Here is a 23,666-nt window from a genome sequence, read left to right as displayed (position 1 = left end):
AAATTTACAAGTAAATAAAAGTAAAATCAAATAATACCATTAATAAATTTTATTATTACTATTCAAACTTTCTTCACAACGATTTTGTTATTTGTATTATAAATAATAATATAAAATATTTGTGTTCATTACCTTTACCGCCTAAACACCCGATCATCAAATTAAATACTATTAATTCACTATTTTTGTATATTATAATTTATTTAATCCTAACAAGCATTTTAAGCACTCTATTAGTATTTTTTGAAACATGAACATTGAACATTGTATAATAAGTGCTACAACTTTTCTCGTGCTTTAAAAAATGTCGTCCTTGCAGCATTATGAATATGCTAACTTTAATAATTTAAAGTGCTACAGTAATAATTATATTAATTACTGTAACAAAATACATATTAAATTAGCATCCAAATCGTATTATTTAATATTGAAATTATATCTTCATGCAATTATTTAAACTTTAAAAATAGTAAAACAATTAAGATAATAATTGAAAAAAAATACATTATAATACATATTATATAAATAAATAGCAATTTTAAAAACAAATAGTTCCATTGGAACAATCCTTTTCCAATTGTTAGTTCGAATAAATATTAAATATAATATTTATGACACTGAAATTGGATATATATATAATATTATACCTAAATACCTAATAGAACTTATCTATCAACTTTTTTAACCAATGTTGTTGAATATGTCCTCAAAAAATATCATTTATTTTGCATTTATAAATACAAAACTGTATAAACTGATTACTGATAATAGTATAAACAAATTATTACAATAACACAATATCATAATACTATGTAAGTAGGTAATAAAAACATAAATAGTATACATAATATAGATTTTACACAACTAGAAGTAGGTATACATAAACAATAAAATGCAACAACTTAAGATTTTTTGTATAAATATAGGTAGGGTACGTATAGTTTATAAAACAAACGACAGACAGCATTATTGTGGGATTACGGGTAACCCTCCAACTCAAAGTTGTTTAAAGATTTTTAGTAATTTAATAATCGTATAAACTGAACCACATCTGTATATAAATGCAATAATCTCGCTTTGTTCGGAATCCAAGTTATATTTGTCCCCGAATACTAAAATATATGCACTCTTCAATCTACGCGTATTTGTTCAGATCGACATAAATATTCTCAAAAATAAAAACGCATCAGTAGGTGTTATACAGACAGGCGCGAACGAAGGGGGGTAGGTGTTTAAACCCCCTCCGAAATATCAAGAACAAAAAATAAATTACCTGACCTACTAATGAATAGAATTATATTATAAACAATTTTTCAACCCCCCCTCCCCTACCACCTTCAAAATTGTTATTTGCGTTTGCGCCTGTATACAATACTTACCAATATAAGACTTCCAGGGTACACGAAATCAGTGGAGATGAGCTGACCTCATAGCTTTCAAAAACACATATCCCTGAGCCTGCGAAATAGATATAAAATCGAATAAAAAACCTATCGTAAGTATTCCGTGTAGATAGCCATAGGGAGTATTATAGGTTTTTTGAAGTTCATAGTTCCTACAACAATAATTAAATTAAAACGTACCTATGGACGTGTGCATTTTTTGATTATAATAAATAACGAATTTACCGCGAAATGCACTCCGTTTAATTTCGTGATGCATCGTTCAACAATCAACATGTTTTCGTCGTATCGCGTAAATCGTGTTGTGATACGATGCGCTCAATCTTAGTCACAGGTGCGTCGGACGGCTGTGACTGAGAACGCCGCTAATAAATTGTCATAGGATGCGTTACCGTGGTAACGCACGGCGCCGGTCTTGGCGAGTGACCGGCGGAGTGGTATATACCTACCTAATACTCGCTGTTTAGACAGTGGCGCGTAGTCTGAACAGAACGGCTTGCCGAAACGCACGTTCGCCGTTGTAGTGTACGCGTATTTCGCGCAATCTCGGCTTTCGTTTCCGATGAATATTTTTGCTATCGCCGAGTTTTCCGTTTTTTATTTTTTTTTCAACCGAATAGTTTCGTTTTCGTCGACACGAGTTCTCCTGACTGGGGTTTTTTTAACGTTTACCTATGCGCGCAGTAGTGTGTGACTAAAACGAATCGAGATATTCAACACCATATTAATTGTTATCGTATACACATAAATACACTCGAAAATATAATTATTATATTATATATACACCACAAGTACACCGTACCCGTGTTTTGGGCAGATGCATGAATAGCTGCCGAATCGATTTTGAATAATTTTATCAAGGTACATAGATTTTCTATGAAGTTTATTGAACTCAATAACATTAAGGCTAATTTATTGAAGAATAATATTATGTATAATATGGAAGACAATTCGTTCGAAAATAATAATAGAGCTAATGACCTAACCTATATTTATATATATGCATAAGACAGTTCATTAAAGTTTATTGATTTTTAATTTTATGTTACTTTTGACGATACCTGAATGATTTTTACTTTTTTATTCAAAATGTTGTATAATGAATGGCACATTCTTTCCAGTAATTTTTATCGTTATTTATTTATATTATGATTATTGAATTATTATATACATAATACATTTATATCTACATACTTGTATTATAGTAATAAGTACATAATAGTATCGTGTCAATCAGTGGCAGCTGCCAGCTATTTTAAATTTCAAGGGTACTGATTGATACAAATATTTTATCGACTTATATATACTTATGGACACTAAATAAGTAGGTATTTAAAACGATTTTACAAAATTCTATAAACATAATAGACAATATCTGGTACTAGTACTAACAATGTATTTATAAATTAATCACTAGTTTATATGACTCTTTGTTATATATTAAGGATGATTATGAAAAAATATAAATGATTCTAATCCAATAAAATTATATTATTCAATTATTGCATTTTATACGACTTGGTCGAAATGTAAAGTAATCTATAGACTATTTTATATATCAATATACCATCATATAAGGTTTCATATGACCTAAATGTGCATGATATTGTATGCAAAATATTTAAATATTATTGTTATCTAGAGCAATTATCATGTTTTGTGAAAAATAATTTTTATTTCTCTCTAAAAAAACATTCTTAATTTTAACTGAATATAATACAATATATTTACATCACAAAATCTAAAATTTTGTAAAGTTTTTTTTAAATATATAGTTTCAATCATTATACAGATTACAGTTAATAAAAAATAATTATGTTTATAAACGCAATTAAATTCTTTTTATATGCTCATAGATTGTAATTTTGTAAAATTTAAAAAGTAAATTAAAGGATTTTTATTTGCCATTTATAAGGTTATGATGCTTGTAAATTTATTCTAGAGATATTATCAATCATAGCATTCAATAAAGAGCTTTTTGAGTAGAGCTCGTATGACCAATAACTTGACTTTTATGCCTTTCAGCCGTTTTAGATGTATACTCAACGTTAAATAAATAAATAAATTAAATAAAAATATAGTTGTATAAATAAAATAACATTTCTGAGGGAATCTCATAATTTGTATTAATATTATGAAAAAAAAATTTCGTAATTTGGGTAATACTGGGTAAATGTATTCTACAGATTTTAAGAATATTTTAAATACGTTAAACAAATATATCAGGAATTCTTAAAAATATTGTTTTAGTTTTTATGTTTACAAAAAAATAGATGTTTTAATATTAAAAACAATTTACAATAATTTATGACCGATTTGTGCAGTTTTCAGTGAACATGTTTTACATGTTATACGTGTGAGAAGATAAAGATAACAAACCTTAGTGTGGCGTTGTAGTATTTAGAATTAATATGAAAATATGACTAGGTCTTTCTTCATATATCCAGTAAACTCGTTTTATACAAATTATGCAATATGTGCTTTTAGTGTAGACAGTAGTCTATAATATAGTCTATGTTTGTTATTATCGTGAAAGGATTACGTTTTATGTGCTACACAACGCGTTCCCAAAAGAATATACAGATATTAATATATTATAATGCTTAAAATTAGGAATTTATTTTAATAAAACATTAATAAGTGTTATTAATTTGTTTAAATCTTATCTATTAAGTACTTATACATATAAATATAGAAATAGGATACTATATATATATATATATATATATATATATATTTAGATAACAATTTTAAAATATAGTATAAACGCATAATAATATAAAACTATGCCTGTTTACAATTAGACTAAGCGTTTTAAATCGATTAGTTAAGTGCAAAATTGTCTTAGTTTTTTATATTGAAAACTTCGTGTACTGTTTAGTAATTTACATGTACTTAAGATACATTTATTTTCATTAGTTATTTTAACTTTAACTAAGTATTGTTATTTAAAGTTGTGAACTTTAAAAACAGTTTAATAGTAGGTATTTGCGTATTATTATTTAACGTAATAATAGTAAATCTACTTATTGAAGAAAAACTGATTATCACTTAAATGTATCAAATTTTCATAGGCGCAATTTGAGGGGGTTGGGTGTGCTTAGTATCCCCCCCCCCAATTTTGAAATTAGCACCAGCAAATTAATTCATGTTAATTTATATTTTAATAGTAACAGGTATCCACAACCTTAAGATAACATAATAAAAAAAGATAGAGGAGCTTCAGCACCCTCAGATTTTTCATTGAAATTACGCTACTGCAAATCTTATAAGATAGGTATTCCAACCATAACTATTCAATTAAATACGAAATATTTACTATACAAAGTAAAGAAATAACAATAATAACATTATAAATATTGTTAAAAAGCAGTATATTATTTCATTTTAAATATCTCAATAAATTAATAATAATATAAGCACAAACTACAAGGTGATTCTATTAAAGGTAAAACCTAATTTTCAGGAAAAGTATATAAATGTTTTTGTAAATATTTCTTTTGCATGATTTAAAGACACAAAACAAAACTTGAATAAAAAAATGTAATTTTATACTATTCATTTATATTGTCATAAATTATTAAGATTTTAACTTTTTGGAACTATAACATACATTTTTAATCTCATACTTTTCACAAAATATGTTCCAAGGAATTTTAATCTATAAATGTTTGATTTCAAACGAGTAATTTATACGTATATTATGTAAACATATTTATTAAGTTTATATGTAAGGAGTTTGGTGCATTGAACAACATTATGTGGGGACGTGGAGTACTTCAATTATCAAAAATTAAATACTTAAAACATAAAAATTTAATAAGTAATATTTTATAACTATAACTAATTAACTACTAGATTTAAATCTAATATTTATTTAAAATTCTCATAAACAAAATTCAGGAAATTAAATAATTACGTAAAAAAGCATTTTACGAATTTTCGAAACATGTTGCACTGTTACACAAAAGGCATGATATTAATTATTCAGTATTACATATAGTAATCTGTTATACCTACTTAGTTTTTGTTATAAGCTGACTATATTTTTACGTCTTAAATATCCAAAACAATGGTTATAAGAACAAGTAACAAGTACTTACATTTTTAACATTCTACTTACTGTTGTATTATTGTAAAGATTTTTATTGTATTTCGTAAAAACACTAAATAAATAATTAGTTACTAAATATTACATGCGCTTATATATGCAGACATAATTAATTGTTTTCTTTCTTGATTTTCGTCGTTGACATTATACAAATAAGTTTTTCGTGTTAGTTTCCCAGTTTCACTACGGTGCATTTAATTTTTTTTTTTTTTAATTAAGCTTTCATTAATTCTACACAAATAAATTTTTATTAAATTTCAAAATTAAAAATTAAATTAGTTATTATGTTTTGCTAATAATATTGTTTTTTTAAATAAACTATAGTTTTCAGATATTAGTGAATAGTACTTGCTAAATAATTAATTCATATAGAAAAGCAACATGTGAGATCTCTATGTAAAACAATAAAATCAAATACATAGATGATTTAAAAAGTTTTTATGTGTGATTATTATTTGTGTTTTATAATAACTGTAAACACATAACAGTTTATTAAAAACCATAATATCCTACTAAATAATATAAATAATAATATAATATAAAATCGGTGCCTAAACCTTATATTAAGCTTACTTCGTCTTTTCATCTTAAATCTTTTGATTGGTTTGCTGCAATTATCCATGCTTCCCTCTTGTAACTTAATTCCTTTAAAATCCTCGTAGTTATCCTTTCTTATTTCTATTATAAATGGTTTTCATTAAGTTTACTATGCATATTTTATTTTATCTGAAAGCGTATTAATAAGAACATATTTATACAATATGTATAAGTTATTATCGGATCGTTTACATATTTGGATTCTTGATTCCTCGAGTTTTTTTTAAATATAAGAACCTAAATGACATATTCTGCAATGATATACTGTCTAATACCTAATAAATTAATGGAAAAAATAATAGTATTATAAAGGAAGTTCAATAACTCGTGAACTATTCCCATTAATATGATTATAACTACTATATAGTAGTTAGATAATAATCAGTGTTATCTACGTGCGACGTGCAGTTCTCTAAAAAAAAATATATATTTGACGAACTATCTAATATTATATTAAACACAAAGACCTTGTGACATTATGCGTACCTATTACAGATACACAAACATTATAGTAAAAAAAAGGATACCCCATACACGTTTCATCAGTCATATATATTTTCGGTCCTGCTAACAACATCCGTGTCAAGGATCGCGCAATACGTTCGATGATATCACATTAGGTATAGGTTATTTTTGTCTATTGTCTTAGGAATAATGCATAATTTGTGGGAGCATAAAATGTTTTTCGTTCGGAAAAGAATAATTATTATGCTGCAATAGAATGAATATATTATAATATATTTCTCGCCATGGCTGGTAACTACAACTCGTGGTCGCCTTTTTTGACTGGATATGATTATCGCGTATTATTTTTTTTCCTCCGATTCGTAAACATTTCTATCATAGTGAATTCGATAAATATATTTAATCGTATTTATTTTTGTTTACACCGCGGTTGACGACCCGTGCGTCGGATACAGGATATTATGCTGCAGGATATAATATATACGATGGTTCATCGGAACTTGGCCCCAATGAGGTTACGAGCTTCGTTATCCAAGACGACGAAATTGGGCGTACACTACAGCTGCAGTAAACCACGGTTTTGCGTAACTTATACCACCAATCGCCAAAGCGCCCGTTTGCATGTAGGAAATACGTTTAGGTATCTACATAACATAATAATATTATATTATCAACACCGGTTTTCAAATATATAAGATTTATTTCGTGTGTTTATTCGTGCATCCTTGATCGCCGATAGTCGATGCTTTTGCAGTTTGACTGGGTAATCGTCACGGTTACTTTTTCTTATATAATTTGAAGTTCACTATCGTATGCCTGTATAAACAAAATATAAACAATTTTAAGTTTTACGATCATTATATATTATACACTTGTCGATTACACACATCTTAGGAATAAAAATGTTTTTTGAAAAATAGGTCATAAACTCATAATAATGTCGAATTAGATTATACTATGATTTGATATACAAAAACAGTTCAATACATCGTAAAATCTTAACACGGTTTATTGCTCCAACTATAACTCGATTTATTGACACAACTAAAAAGAAAGGAGCATGTTGATCGTAAGTCCTATGTGTTGTATTCATATGAGAGGACATGATAATAATACCTGCATTAGGCGCGGCATGACGAGTATACATATCGTATGGGTATGATATTATTATTTACTTAAGTAGAGAATAATGACGGATAAAAATGTTATATAACGATGGACAGTTAATAAAAATGAATATGTTATAACTAATATAACTTATAAAAGATTATAATGTTAATTATTTCAAGTAAAAATGATTACAACAAAATGGTGAAGAATGTAGTTAATAGGAACTCATGTGTGGGGTGTTATTTTGTAGATTTATAATATAAGTGTCCATATTAATTAAATTTTGCTTAATTGTAAATTATTATGTAGGTATACTTATTAATAATTACCAAAAATTTAACCCCTGCCTATATTTAAAAACCATACATCAAGAAACAGAAGTCAAATGTATTATCAAATATATCTAAATTTAACATATAAATATCTTATCTTTTAGGTAAATTTAATGAATTATATTTATTTATTTTTTAATCTTGCTTTATAGTTTCTAGGAATATATAGTTACACTATTATAACTACTTTACTCAGTAAAATTTAAATTTAAATTTTAGTATGTATATATATATAATTCCATTTAATCCGTAGATGCATAAAACAATAAATATAATTCAAATAGGTTAATTTAAATTTATTTAATTTATACCATTTCATATTATAAAATGTTGATCTTGAAAACTTGTACCCACAGCCTGTAGGTAGCCTACCTACATTACATACTCTTCCTGTCTTCGTGTAATATTATATTAATGATTTCAATGTTAACAAGTACTCTTATAAAAAAAAAAAATAGTTTAAAATTGAAAACAAGTTATTAAATGTGTTTTATATACATTTCGTATTTAGTATCCCTAATATTAAAGTAAACCTTAGAAGATAATGACTTTTTTAATCAGATATTTTAGTGATTGCACTAACATTGTAACGTCAATATTGTAAAGTTTATTTTTTCATCAGATTAGTGTTAACAATAATATTTAAAAATTGTGTCGAGTTATTGTTTATCAAACTTTGATCTGTTAATTCATAACTTAAATTTAAAATTCAACATTCTTAATCCTTCTTACTACTTATTATTTAACTTAAGAATTAAATTATTATATTATCACGTTTAATATACACGCATATATATATATATATATATATTATTATAATTTATATATTTTTTATGCGAAATTGCGAACTTAATAAGACAATATTCATTAATCATTTGTTTTCATGCATAAAAACTTAATGCATAAATTATTTTTAATTGACGTTTGTAGTCTGAAAATATTTATGTATATCAAAATTATAACCAAATGTCAAAGTTACAAATAATTTGAATAATAATATATTTATTTAATATGAACTTTGTGCATACTGCACAGTCACAAAAAAAATATTGTTTTAGTATTTTTAATTTAATTGACATCTCACATATCTGCGGGGTCAAAGATTTAAGATTTTATTATCAATTGTTTTGTGTTTAAAAATAATAATACCTAGTAAATATACAAAATATTGCTAGGTTATTTTAATGTTTTTAAACTTGTGTACGGACAATATTCGATAAACAATAGTGATGTTTGTTTTCTGACTCAGTCAATAATTTTATTATTTCAATTATTTTATTGTAATTTGTAATTTATAGAATAATAATAAGAAAATATCTAATTTTGATAAACTATTCATTGTATAATTTTTATTTATTTTATAAAATTTTGAATGCCTGAAAACAAGGTTACATAATGTCTTATTATAATTACATATATCATATAAATGATAAAAAGCAGTATTTACATTACTGAATTTACAATCTTTTACATTGTAATGACAGTGATTTTTGGGGGGTTTTACGATAATAGTATTGTTTTATTTCTATCGATGCATATGTAGTTTTGGAAATTAATATTAATTGGAATTTTGATTCAAGGTTACCATTGTATCATATAAATTGTATACACAATACATTAAAAAACATGTAAACTCATTTGTTTTAAGAGGTTGTAAATTTAAAAAAAAAAAATTGTAAACATTACTATAAATTGTATTATAATGGTAAATATTATAAACTCTACACAGAATAGAGATTTATTCATTGATATATTGCCGTATTCATAATTAAAATAATAATAGATACAATAGGTACTTATATATATATATTGAAATTTTATTGCTTGTTCATAATACAGTGGGATTGTGATGATCGGAACCTAGATGATTTAAAATTAATTAAAAAGAAACAAATTAATTAATTATGAGATAAATACCTTTATAGCACTTTAAATTATTGGGACCTAAGAGGGTTATAAATGGACTACGAGGGACGAATATAATTAAAATAGATTGTTTTTTAAAACTGATAACGAAAATTCATTGCCAGAATTTAACATAAATACATATGTTATATATTTATATTCCGTAAGTATAATAGGTATATCATTTTTTTTTCAATTATTGATTCACTAAATAACTTTTTAAGAGCATTTTCATGAGATTAATATTATAATCCATGCCCTACCATAACTAAACAATAATTATAATTATAATAGATATTATGAAATGTTATTTGATAATATTTCGCTAATTATAAACTAGTATTAAAAAGTATTATATTTAAATCTTACTAATGCTATTCAAAACAAAAGGGCCAATCTAAAGTACCAAACTTAACGTAAATACTCCTTATTGTTAATATATTTTAATAATTGTTTAAATGTACGGCAGAATAGGACTGGATTCTCAACCCCGAAGTTTCATCAAACCAAATTTAGTTAAACAAATGCTCAAAAGGTGGAATCGTAGAATAGGTACTAAAATCAGTCTCCCTGTATACCCATATCATTCTTTTAGATTTTGAGCGAAACGATGAATGTATTGATTTTTTAATTATGTTTGTTTTTTATTTGTATGAGTATGTGATAATTTGTTGATAAAATGTTTCGACTTTCAACTTTGAGGGTGGTTTTGGATAAAAGATTGTATCTAGTTTGTACTTCAAAATACAAAGAAAAAACGAGAATGTTTACGTTAAACCAAATTTTGACCCAATTTATTTATTTATTTTACTATGATTCAAAAACAGTTTTTCAGGAGTGAGCGGATGTAGTTTATTGAATAAAAAAAAGCTATTTAAAAAAAATTACAGTAAGAACTTATTACTTCGTTTAGAAAGAGGGAGATCAGTATATCTTTAATTACCACATGTACTCTTTTACTTTATTTAAAATGCTGTTGTATTATAGTTGAACTTATCTTGATAGATTTAATTTATATTTTAAATGACTGATTGTATTTTAAATTTTTACTGTAATGACCCTTAACATTATATTTTAGAAGTTTTGGTTTTAAAATTACGAATGATTAGAAATAACAGTACGCTATAAATATAGTTATTAATTATAAAAGTAAAAATTAAGTTATAACTTATATGTAGGTATTTTTATTTTTATAATTATTTTTTTAAAGTATATCAAAATACTGAAGTTAATATATGACTAAAACTTTAAATTAATTTTGTTTCACTAAAAATGTGCTTTATAATTTATACGAAACAATCCTACAAATAATATGTTGCTAATATGTGATTTGTTGTACACTTTATTTTATCTAAATAATTTTAATGTATAGGAATTTTTTTCTAGATTAATTTTAAAAACATTTAAAGGTTATCAGTTAAATTTATATTATTAATCACATCACCTATATTAACTATATTTCACAATTAAAGTATTTGAACATTTAAAAACATATAATAAGTAGGTCAATAAACGTAATTATGTACATGTGTAGTCTGCAGCAATTCTATAGTCTATACTCATTATTTAATATGATTATTTTACCGAGAAATCATATTATATTTATATAACTTTAAAAACGATATTATTGATAGAATTATTAATTATTAAAATTATTAAATATTAATTTTTTAATCATTAGTACCTGGTACGAAAATCCCGAAAAGGTATACGCTCAGTTATGCAAATCATTCAAAAACGAATGTTTTGGAAGTCTGCAATGACTAAATACGAAATAATATGTATGTATATATATATATATATATATATATATATATATCATAGGTAAATATTAAGGAAACTTGGGGTCTGCTCGGAGCGTCTTCAAAGTTAAAGCCCTCAGAAGGTTTAGTCCATCTACAGCACAGCACAGCACTTATTAATATGTTTATAATAACATTAATATAAACATATTAGGCATCACTTATTAATTATTTACTTTATTTAATGTTTATGATGAAAATGTAGGCAGTAAGTTGAAGGTTGAAACCTGCTTAACTTTTATAATAGGTAAAACTATCAAGCCCATTCCCTACAGATATTTGCACTGCTATTTAAATATCCCCATAATATCTACTACACGGTTACACTCAAATTATTTGAGCTCATTATAGCTTATAAAAGTATTTATTTTTACTGCGAATTTTTAAGTGTTATGACTAACAGTGTTTACACATTTCGTCCCAATGTACTATAGCTGAGTCACTACAAGTTATTAAATTAACCCCGGGGAAAATTGTTTGCCAAAGACTAGTACGATCATCATCGTAGAGACTAGAGATACCTGAGAAAATGTACTAACGGTTTTCAATATATTAAAATTACACGTGAAATCAGTTCACGCGCACAAATTAAATCTAAACCTCATGCGCAAACGCAGGGGAGGTGGGTGTTTAAACCCCTTCCGAAATATTAGGAATAAAAAATACATTACCTGACCTACAAATTAATAGTATGATATTTATGTACATTTTTTCAACCCACCCCCCCTGAATATTTTTCCTGCGTTCGCGCCTGCTAAACCTCATTTATATATTATGACGTGGTATAATCCACTCGGCACTACCTGACACATGACTAACTTACAATCATTACAGTACTTAACGGTTTACGGTTATAACTAGTATATAATATACATATTTATATACGTGTGTATGTAAGTGTGTGTGCGTGTATCTATTAAGAATAGTGCACAGGTATTGCGTATTACGTGTGTGCAATGTATAGGTTCATTCACCATGCATTGTGCCCGGACGAACGTCAAACATCGTGTCGGAAGACTATTTTACCGTACAGCATCATCACAGGGTTTGGAGTTGGTGATTCCTGTAGGCTGTATGTATAATAAATAGGGACGTAATAGGCACACCGCGGTCGAAATAACATACTTACAAAATTTCACTCTCACACACACGCCACTCGATGTTACCGTGTTATAAAACGTAATAATTATATGATTTATGACCAATATAACGCAGCACGTAGTCAATGACCTATACTATTGTTTAATATTATTGTTATTACTATTTATTTTATTTTTTTAAACAGATATACACATATAATATTGGAGTAAGATTTTCGTTTGAATGTGTTAAATTCGCAATAGGTCACTAACACGCGTACAAGATAACGTTATCACATCGATAATAATATAATTATAAAAATATGTAATTTAAACTGCAGCAACAGCAGGTATCTAAGTCTATTTTTTTGCGCTTTTATTTTGTTGATATTATCGTTGCACGTTCACCTAACCATTTGATATATTCACATGACCCACATAGTCCGGCCGGACAATTCCTGATATGAACAGATCTCAGCCGCAGTCGATTTACATTGTACGTACTACGTCGCCACTCGTCGTACGCAATTGATGTAACACACTCGTAAAAAACACACAACGACTAACAATACTATAATATAATAACTGAGCAAGCTGTGCAAGTGGTAACGTGTGTATACGGAGTGCTCCATTTAACTGACTACGTTCATTTTCGAATTTATTTTTGTGCTTTCAGAAAAACAAATATGTTTTTATATAGGTAGTTTGAAGTATTTATGTTAAAGTGATTGGAAACGGTGATTTTCAGTATTCGTCTAACACTCGTATATATAGGAATTTAGACTTGTTTTCATTCCAACGTAGGTACCGTTAATCTAGTGAAGCCATAAGAATTATGAAAACGAATTAGAATTCATCGTCGACTGTACTTAGGATCTATTTTCCCAATTTTTTTATTTTATCTCCCTAAATCCTAAAAAAGTTGTACTAAAAAGAAGTAAAAAAAAATAGAATATTTAAATTTTCGGAGAAGTTAAAATCAAGAAATTATAAATGTGGAAAAATTAATCTCAAGTAGACTTGACTTAATAAAGATTCTAAGAACAGTTTTGAATATTTCGTCAGTGTTTTTTTTATTATAGTAATTTTTAATTTTTTTTTTTTAAAGCAACTTTTATAGTGTAAGGTACCCTTGTAACTTTACAATCTTAAAAGCATTTTTAATAAAAGAATATTTATTCGATATCTCATAGTAAATAAGTACATTAAAAGTTCAAGAAAAATACCCGTTCTGCTTCTGATTGTGAAATTATTATAAGACATAATATTATGTAGGTAGCTTTAAAAACATTTGAAAATCTAAGAAACAATTAAAAATAATATTTTTTTGTAAAATTATTAGTAGTTTAAATATTTCAAACTGAAAATAACGTTGTTTTCGAAACATTAAAATCGTCAAGGAAAGTTTGTGTTGCCGCGTGTTGATCGTTCATTAAGTGTATTTACACAATATAGATACGCGCATATATGTAGGTTTATGTATATATAAATCAAACACAAGTAAACCCTATATAATATAATAATTAATAAAGTAGTGTTCTGTATTTCTGCAGCCGGTCAGACTGGTGAACCAAGTTGTTATGCGTTGGATAAAAAAAATGATTTTTTTATTACATGTTTCTTTATTTCTATCGTACTGCAGCAGCGTGTATTATATAGATAACGAGAATGACATAATATTCCGTACATCTGTATACGTTCACACATATACGTATAAAATGTATGTGTGTGTGTGTGTGTGTGTGTGTTTATATACATATATAAATCGGGAAAAGAGTATACTAGGCAGTATAGCATAAATATGTATGGTAGAAATAAAACGTACCTAATACTACCTATACTAAACGCCATCGGGTGTTGAGCAACACGGACGATATTATTACACGCGGTCGTAGCGCGGAATAAATGCGGCCAAGTGATAGTGAAAGTGCCGGCGACCACCATGTGATCGTATAATGTAAAATGCGATGCAGTGGCATCTCCAACGATCATAATAATAATAATAATATATAAATTATTACGTTTTTTGTTTTCTAATAACACTACACATAATGTAATAATACGTGCCTACTAATTTTTTATATCCCACATACCATTAATTCAAAGTTATTGGCAAAAAACGGAGGGTTTGGAGGATTATTATTTAAAACCCGATTTTAAAAGCTTAAAAGATTCAAACCCAATAATATATTCGCCAAAACTTCTATTTCGGCAACATTCATCACTTCATCAGTCGCTCACATCGTGGTATCTGATAAGTCCGTAAATGTACGTGGTTATGCTTAAAGGGGAGTTGCAAACGTGTATCTATTGTATTTTTATTTATCAGTATGTAATTTGTGTATTGTTTTGCTAAATAAATTATTGCAATTTGCTTCCCCACAAAAAAATATCAAGTACTGATGCATTCACTACAACAGCGTTAAAATTTAAACGTTACTCACATACTTCTAGAGATTTCACGGTTTTCGTTTCAGCGCTTCGAGCACATCGCTGTGTATTGATTTGGCTCTTGTTCGATATCTATACAATACGTCTATACGTCATACCACCGTAAATGTCGTATCGGTACAAATGTTATACATAATTATTTTTCAAGCAGTAAATGGTGATAATGTTATAATAATAACAACAATGTAATACGATCTATATATACAATACATACGAGTACATCGTCGAAAAATGAATGATTGTTTATGTATCTTAAAATGTTGAGAATGTTGATTCCGTCAAATATTATAGAAAATAAGAAATCCCACGTAATTATTGTTTTGTAAAATATAATACATATGCACCTAATTTTAAATAATTCGATTATTATTATTTTTTTTTTTAATATGTTATTTTTAGAATTTTAGATACCAACATAATATTATAATGAAAATTTGACTGCTTTTTTTTAAATTAAATATTATGCATTACAAAAATATCATCTTTAAAATTTTTGTCATATTTTCAATATGAACAGTGTAAACACTTGAATATAGGAGCTTAAGACATTAATACAAATATATGATGATATACCAGTTCTCAATTTTTTTTCGTTTATAAAAAACGGGTTATACTAATCGTCTTTACTAAAACAATACAAAATCTATCTTCAGGCAAATACAAGTATTTAGTATAAACAAGAACCTGTTAGTTATGACATTTCAAATAACATATCAAAGAAAATAATGTATGTAAAAAAGAAAATTTAAATGTTCACACTATTTAAAATATTACAATTACAAAGTATACCTATTGTTTTGTTTATTAATAAATAACTAAAATACTAAAAAATATTATGGTTAGGGCCTGGATAGGATAATTTTTTGAAAAATCTACAATGGTTATCTCTTAACTAAAATATTTCTTCTGTAACATATTAGAGCATGTAAAAAACTTGTAAAAAGAGAGTAATGATTAAGCGCCAAAATAAAATAATTAAAAATGATTAACGAATAGTTGAGATAAAACTAAGACAATTTAACTATAATTTATAGATCATAGACATAACTAGATATAATGCCAAGCTCAGAATATTTTCATAAATTTGTTGATTTATCAATATATTTTCTCAAATTCAAAATAATAGCAATTGTTTGTCTAAAGGTAAGCGAAGCAAGGTGAGTACAGAAAAGCCAAGCTATTCATCGGTTAGTTGTAATCTAGATTAGTATATCCTACCTGCAGTACTTTAAAAATAAAATAATACATATTATCCATAACTAATTGAAATACACGTTATTTAAAGATTTAATTGATTTATGAGACATATAATTTAAACAATTATCTAAGTTCAATGTGTTTAGACAAACATACTATAAAAATCACAAGCTTGCTAAAATATGTTGATACAACAGAAAGCTAAAATCAAAAATTAGTTACTAGCTAGGTAGTTATAAAACAAAATAATGATTTGATGAAATACGATTATAAATGTTAAATAAGACATTGTATTATTTACAAGTTATTGGTTTAATTCAGTTGCGTATACAGTGGGGAGATGTGGGGTCAGGTCCCCCCCCCATTGGTTTTTTATTATTTTTTGTTTTTGCTTACATTATACAGTATGCGCTATAATGTAATATTTTGTAATATTATGATCTATCGAGCTATTGAATTTTGACAATTTTGTCAATACTGAATACCATTATAAATGTATTTTATTTTATTTGTATGGTCAATGACGACTATGATTATACTTTATTATAACTTATCTTATAATTAATATAAACAATACTTTATACATAATATAGGTACACGTAGTTCGACTAAAACGGCTATGCTTCCACAACTAGTCTGTGTTTAAAATGTTATCAAATATTATTATTGTTATTAAGTTATAACTTATAAGAAATGACTAATGATCTCATTATCGCTACAGATTTACGAGTAGTTTACCGCGTTTACAGATAGTACATAGTACGTACCTACCATTCATTTATCTAAAATCTAAAAAAAATATAATAACCCAGCATTTTTAAGGTGTTCATTTACTTAATATGGGTATAGGTATTGGAAACGCATAACTTTTATTTGAAAAATAGTTAGGTAATGAGTAGATCTAGGATTTCTATGCATTTTCATGTTTTTTCCTTAAGTCCAAAATTGATTGGTTGTCAGATATGTCTACGATTTGGCTTATTCTTGATTAAACAGTACAATTTTTTTTTTTGTATATTTTCGCATATTTTTGCATATTTCGAACATAATACATATAACTGCATATACATAAACTTTTGAGAATCTTGTTAATTTTAAATGGTATTTATTTAATGAACGTCTAAAATTATTGGTTTATTTGTCGAATTATCGTAAATATATTACCTATCTAAACTAAAATGTACTTAATACTAAAGAAGAATAAGGGATTCAAAATATTTCTAAAAATATGTAACATTATAAACGGTGAATACAAAACAGAAGAAAAAGATTTTAATATTAATTTAAATCCGGGACAAATCACGTAATTTAAATATGCTCCAACAACATTGTGTGACGTGGAAAGGAGTTTCAGTCAATATAAATCTTCGATTTAATCGCCGGTCGTTCACATCATTTGAAAACATAATTTAATAATAGCATGTAATAATATTAACTAATATTTAAAAAAAATTGTTTTTGCATATTTTTGCATATTTTGGTAAATAAAATGCATATTATACAATTTTTTATCGCATAGAAATCCTAGCCCTAGTAATGAGAAACAATATTGATAAATTCGTCATTACAAAATAAGTATAATATATACAAGGTCTTGATTTTGATTTTTCATGTTTCCTGAATCTGAAAGTAAGTACAGTCCTATACCTAGTATTATATTTTATTGGTTAACCTTATTGTTACACACCTCTTGTTTACCTTCAATTTAAATTTGAATTAAAAATATAAAAAGCATTGTAGTAGTAAAAACAAGAAGGAGAAATTAAAAGATATTGTCATAAGTAATAAATGAGGTATTATTATTTATTATATAATAATGATATGTCGTATTATACTCTGATAGATCATAATATATATTAGGTTAAATTATTTAATTTATAAACTTTATACAATATAAGATAAGTATAAGTAGTCTAAGTAAGTTTAATATTTTTGTCTGTGAAAAGTGAAAAGTTTCTGTAGATATATAAAAATTAAATCCAAGGAATGGTTAAAACACATTGGCTAAAAAACTGATTTAAACTGAAGAAAACCAAAAGTACCTACGTCCTACATACATATGACAAAATCCCAAATTAAAACGAAAAAACAAAACAAAACAATAGGCACTTATTAATAAAATATATACTAAGAATCAGACACACCAGAATAACATATGGTTTTATAACAGCTAAAAAAGATTTATCGAAATGCAAAACTCCTGTAGAAAACCTAATCCTAATGGTTAAACAGGTGGTGGCTTGGGCCAAATACAGAAAATCGCCAGAGTTTATTTTATATAAATAATAAAAAATAAAATTAATTACCAACATAATTAAAAAAAAATTCGGCAAGTCTTTTTGTTGTTCCTATAAGGGATCCCGAATGTACCTAGTCATCAATAAATTAATATGTAAATTTTAATTTAAAAAACATAGAAGTGTAGTTTATTTAGTTTATTATTAGTACAAAGTAAGAACAATGAGTAAAAGGTTCGTGTTATAAATAGATAGTAAGTTTTACTTAAAATATTTTATAACTATCATACTGTAAAATAATAATTTACATAAAGATAAATAGTTTCATAGTTCCATAGTTCTAAGATTAATATATTTTTTGAATAACAATAAAATAACAAAAATCATTTAAGAGGACGCTATACCCGCATGTATTGTCTCCGCTTACAAACGTATATCATGCCAAATTTTTGTTCAGTAGAATACATTTTATGTATTAAGCTTAAATATTAGAGTGAAATGACCTGTGATACATATGTAAAATAATTATATTTAAAAATGATCCTAATTCATTTAAAAATTAAAATATCGTAAAAATCCGACGAAAGAACACAAACGATAGTCTCACCTCTAAGTTTGATAATAAGTCATTTCACTCTAATATTTATGATAGACATATAATATTGATCATACTAAATGAAAATGTTAAAATCTCTTCAGACACATAATTTTATCAACAACGTTAATTGAATTAATGGATTAACAAAAAAATTCAACATTTTATTTATAGATACCTCAAAATATATTGAAAATTATATGATGTTTAGAAAATTATAATGGATATTTGGTGAAAATATTAAGTATTGGTTGGTTATCATTCAAATTGAAATCAACACAAATTATTTGATAATGAAACTATTAATCTTAATTAAATCAATACAATATAAATAATTGACAGAGAGAATAAATTAAAATCATATATGTTAGCTATTAATAGTTAAGTTTTACTATTTTTACTCGAGAAAATAAAAAAAAATAGGTACAATTAAAAAATGTCTTAATTTTTTGAGTTTTTTTTTTTTCAACTTTCATGTATTTATCTATAGTTATATTATCTTCTATAATGACTATAATTATGTGTCACGTGTCACCGTATAAGTTTCTTATATATTAATAGTAGATAAATTATTATACAAATATAAATATACAACAAATTAACATTTTATTTTTAGTTTTGTTAAGACAATAAGGATGTTATTTTTCAATTGTCATTAATAATATTAAAATTCTATAGTGTCATCGTAATAATATTATAAATTTTTAATATTATTTACTTAAATAAGTAAGTAATTGTTTAATATTGTGTTTTAAAAAAATTGGCTGATTGATAAAAATAAACTTATTAGATGTATAAAAAATTCAAATAACTACTTACCAGAGTAAATAGTTTTCAGCATTTAATTTATTTATTTTAAATCAAACTACTGAGATATCTAAAAAAACAGTGTCATACAAAACAGTTCTAAACAATAAATTAAGTTAATAATAAGATGTATTATAAATATTATGCTCAATATTTAAAAATTGTAATCATTTTATACTTATTTCATGATTATATATATTTTATACTACAAATATACTATTCTAATTTTCAGATTTATTTTAAAAATGGATCCACTTGACGATGTTGAATATGGTGAACCCCATAATCACCTACTTAAGAGACCACCTGTAGATATCGAATTTTCAGATTTGACTTACAGTGTACCACAAGGACGAAATGGTGAGAAATTAAAAAATATAGTTACTGACCTTTTTATGGTAATTATTTACAAAAATTATGACCTTATCGAAAACTATTGTGTTCATTGCATAACAATATTATATTAAAACTTAGGATGACTATATAGTGAGATAATTAATCAACTATAAAAGTATAATTTTAAAATTGTACGTGTGTGACGATAAAAATATTTTTAAATTGAAATTAAATATTGTTGTTATTCATATTTTGTTACTTGTAGTCCTTGCATCAAGACATTTAAGAAAATTGTATTTATCGATTAATATACGTTACTATTTTGATAAAAGTATAACTTATTAACAGAATACATATAGACGAGATGATCATAAATAATAGTAATTTAAATATACGATTAGTGATTACTCATCAAATAAATATTATTGTCTATAAAACGATATTGTGAATTTACAATAATTTATTATTGGTGAGATAACTTATCTATAATGACATTTGAAAATAGTTTTTTTTAATGATTTAATTATTAGGTATTCAATATGGTTGCCGCGTTTTTGGGCACTCTTCTATGTTTACTCATCTCAGCACAAGATAATAGTGTATTGCTGTATTATTTTTTGTACATTTAAAAGCATTAGGTAGTAAACAACTGTGTTCAATCAATCACAATCGATTTTGAGTGTCGAAAACTTTACCATAATTTTTTATGTTAACTGTTTTTTAGATAGTTGAAATCTTATAATATCCACAAGATTTATACTGCAATAAATACATACAAATGTAGATTTATACATACATAAAAATATTTATAAACAGTTAGGTAGGTACCTAGGTACTGTAAAAATAAACTTTATTATTTATACGGGCAAAAAATACAGTAAATAACAAAAGGTCTTATAAAGTGAGTTTTCATTCAGTAGAATCGATTTTGCATGTTAGGTACCTCCTACCCTTTTTATAATATAAGAGTAAATTTAACTATGATTAAACTTAAAGGTTAAAAACATTACCCATGATTGTATGTCAGTTTTTTACGATTTTTAAATTTTCATGCAGCTTATGACTTATGAGTAGATATGTAAAATATTGTAAATTAAAAATGCTCACAACTCAATTAAAAATTCAATTATCATAAAAATCCGACGTATAAACGTATATTCTTCTTACCTTAGTGTTTTATTATACATTAATTCATCTTTATTAAAAAACAAACAGGAAATTGGTTCTGTTGAACTCAAATTTGTTATTTTGTCCGTTTGTAAGACGCAAACAATAACATATATCGCCCTTTTAAATAAGCAAATTAACAATATGTACATTATAAACTAAACAAAATTAATTTAATAATTTAAATTGCGTAGTCCTTTCTCTTTTACATAAGTATTCAAAGAAAAAGTCCATATGCATGTGTATGTCTTGACATAGGTATTTATGAAACAAAAATCATAATTATTCAAAATGTATCTGTTTTTAATCTATAAGTACGTGTTATATTATAAGTTATAATTTATTATAGGAACATTACTTTCATATAATGAATAATGATATGATAACAAACTAATTCTCGTAAATCAATACATATTTAGAATAAATTGATGATATTACAAAATTCAAGTAAACAAATTCTTATTTAAAAAAACACATTTGAGATACAATTTATTGAGTTTTATTTAATAGCCTTAATGGATATGATAATTAATTAGATAATAATTATTAGTTATATTTTCTTAATTTAATTTATTTATAAGCAAGTGTTAAAAAAAATCTAGCATTGTCATGGAAAATTACTTCATCCAAGACTAACGAAATAAGATGGTTTTATTTCACTTCTGTCTTTTTCTAGTAAAACTAGGTATATTATCTTATATAATGGACACAAATGATTAAAAATAATGACGGTTACAGAAAAATAGTTTCAAGTAAATGTAACTTACTCTGCAGATTCCCGGGGCTTTAAAAATTGCGAACGCAGCTATAGTTGTATTAAAGGACAATGACCTCTTTAATGAAACTAGTTATTCGTTGCTAAATATTTTATACAGGGTAAACATTTTATATATTCCTCATTTATAAACAAACAATATAACTGTTGATTTTAAATGGAAACGTTAATTATAATAGTATTATTGTGATAAATATGTGTATATATATATATATATAACTTGCAAATTGAAAGAAATTATTCTAAATAGAGGTATAATGCGATGTCTCAAAATATTCTATATCTTAATTATTTAAAAATATAATAGTGTTTTCAAATTAATTATTGTGTATTGAGTTAATTTTTAACGGTTTTAAATGACAGCACCCAAATAAGATATTCAATTTTTTCATGACACTTGTAAGATAATTATTGTTATATTTGTCTTATCTACAATTTACCTACTTATGTGCATAGGATGTATCGTAATATGTTAGCTACTCTTAATAATTATTCAACGACCTCCTAACCTATTAGGTCAAGAGCTCCTGGGTTGTGAATTTTTGTACTAAAACTTACTAGAGTAGTTATATTTCTATAGGCTGTAAATAATTCTAATTCATATAAACTAATTATTATAGTTTAGAAAATATTTTTAATTAATGACCAATGAACATAGCAGCCGAAGTTCTATTAGAACAATAAAAAAATATATTTAATGTTTACATTTCCAATTCAATTATTCTTAGATAATTATTTTTTTTTTTTGACATTGCAAAGGTGATATACCGGATACAAAGGTCAGATATAGCCAATTTAATTGAATTAATTATACTATTAATGATCTTCTACCTTTGCATTTGTATTGTGTGATAAATAATTAATTTATATTTTATATATACATATATAAATTTATTTTTACTTGACAGAACATTATTCTATACTACAGAATCTATGAAGTACCTATTATAATAGTCTATAAAAGTCTTTAAAAAAATATATTTTATTTGAATTAAATTGATTTAAACTTCCAAGTGCAATGTGTACTGTATACAATCCAAGAAATACTTAAAACTATAATATATATTATATAAATAGTATATATTAAAAGACAAAAAACTCAAGGTACATTTAAGGTCAAGGTCAGTTGATTTAATTTGGATAGTTATACTATGTCAATACTAGAAGATATGAAATCTAGGAAAATATTTTTAAAATAATAAGAATAACTAATATGTTATAGTTTAATTTCTCGCAAAGTTTTACAATTCTAAATAGGTACCATACTATACGTATACATTTATGTACTCGTAATATA

The 23,666-nt window shown here is 25.5% G+C and overlaps 1 protein-coding gene across 2 annotated transcripts in view; it reads left to right on the top strand.

The window, feature by feature from the left end:
• Positions 1-23,666, top strand: part of LOC132918870 (ATP-binding cassette subfamily G member 4-like) — a 38,678-nt gene that overhangs the window by 7,757 nt on the left and 7,255 nt on the right. Inside the window, exons 1-2 of one of the 2 annotated variants that reach the window (XM_060980200.1) lie at positions 1,866-2,264; positions 20,324-20,451. In XM_060980200.1, the coding sequence (XP_060836183.1) occupies positions 20,337-20,451 (115 nt within the window). In that variant the 5' untranslated portion in view covers positions 1,866-2,264; positions 20,324-20,336. Of the gene's footprint in view, positions 1-1,865; positions 2,265-20,323; positions 20,452-23,666 lie in introns of those variants that run through there. The other variant, XM_060980202.1, reaches the window with a different exon arrangement.

Source organism: Rhopalosiphum padi, chromosome 2 (genome assembly GCF_020882245.1).
Source record: "Rhopalosiphum padi isolate XX-2018 chromosome 2, ASM2088224v1, whole genome shotgun sequence".
Lineage (NCBI taxonomy): Eukaryota > Metazoa > Arthropoda > Insecta > Hemiptera > Aphididae > Rhopalosiphum > Rhopalosiphum padi.
Note: the sequence above shows the minus strand (reverse complement) of the source record. Positions and strands in the feature narration are given on the sequence as shown.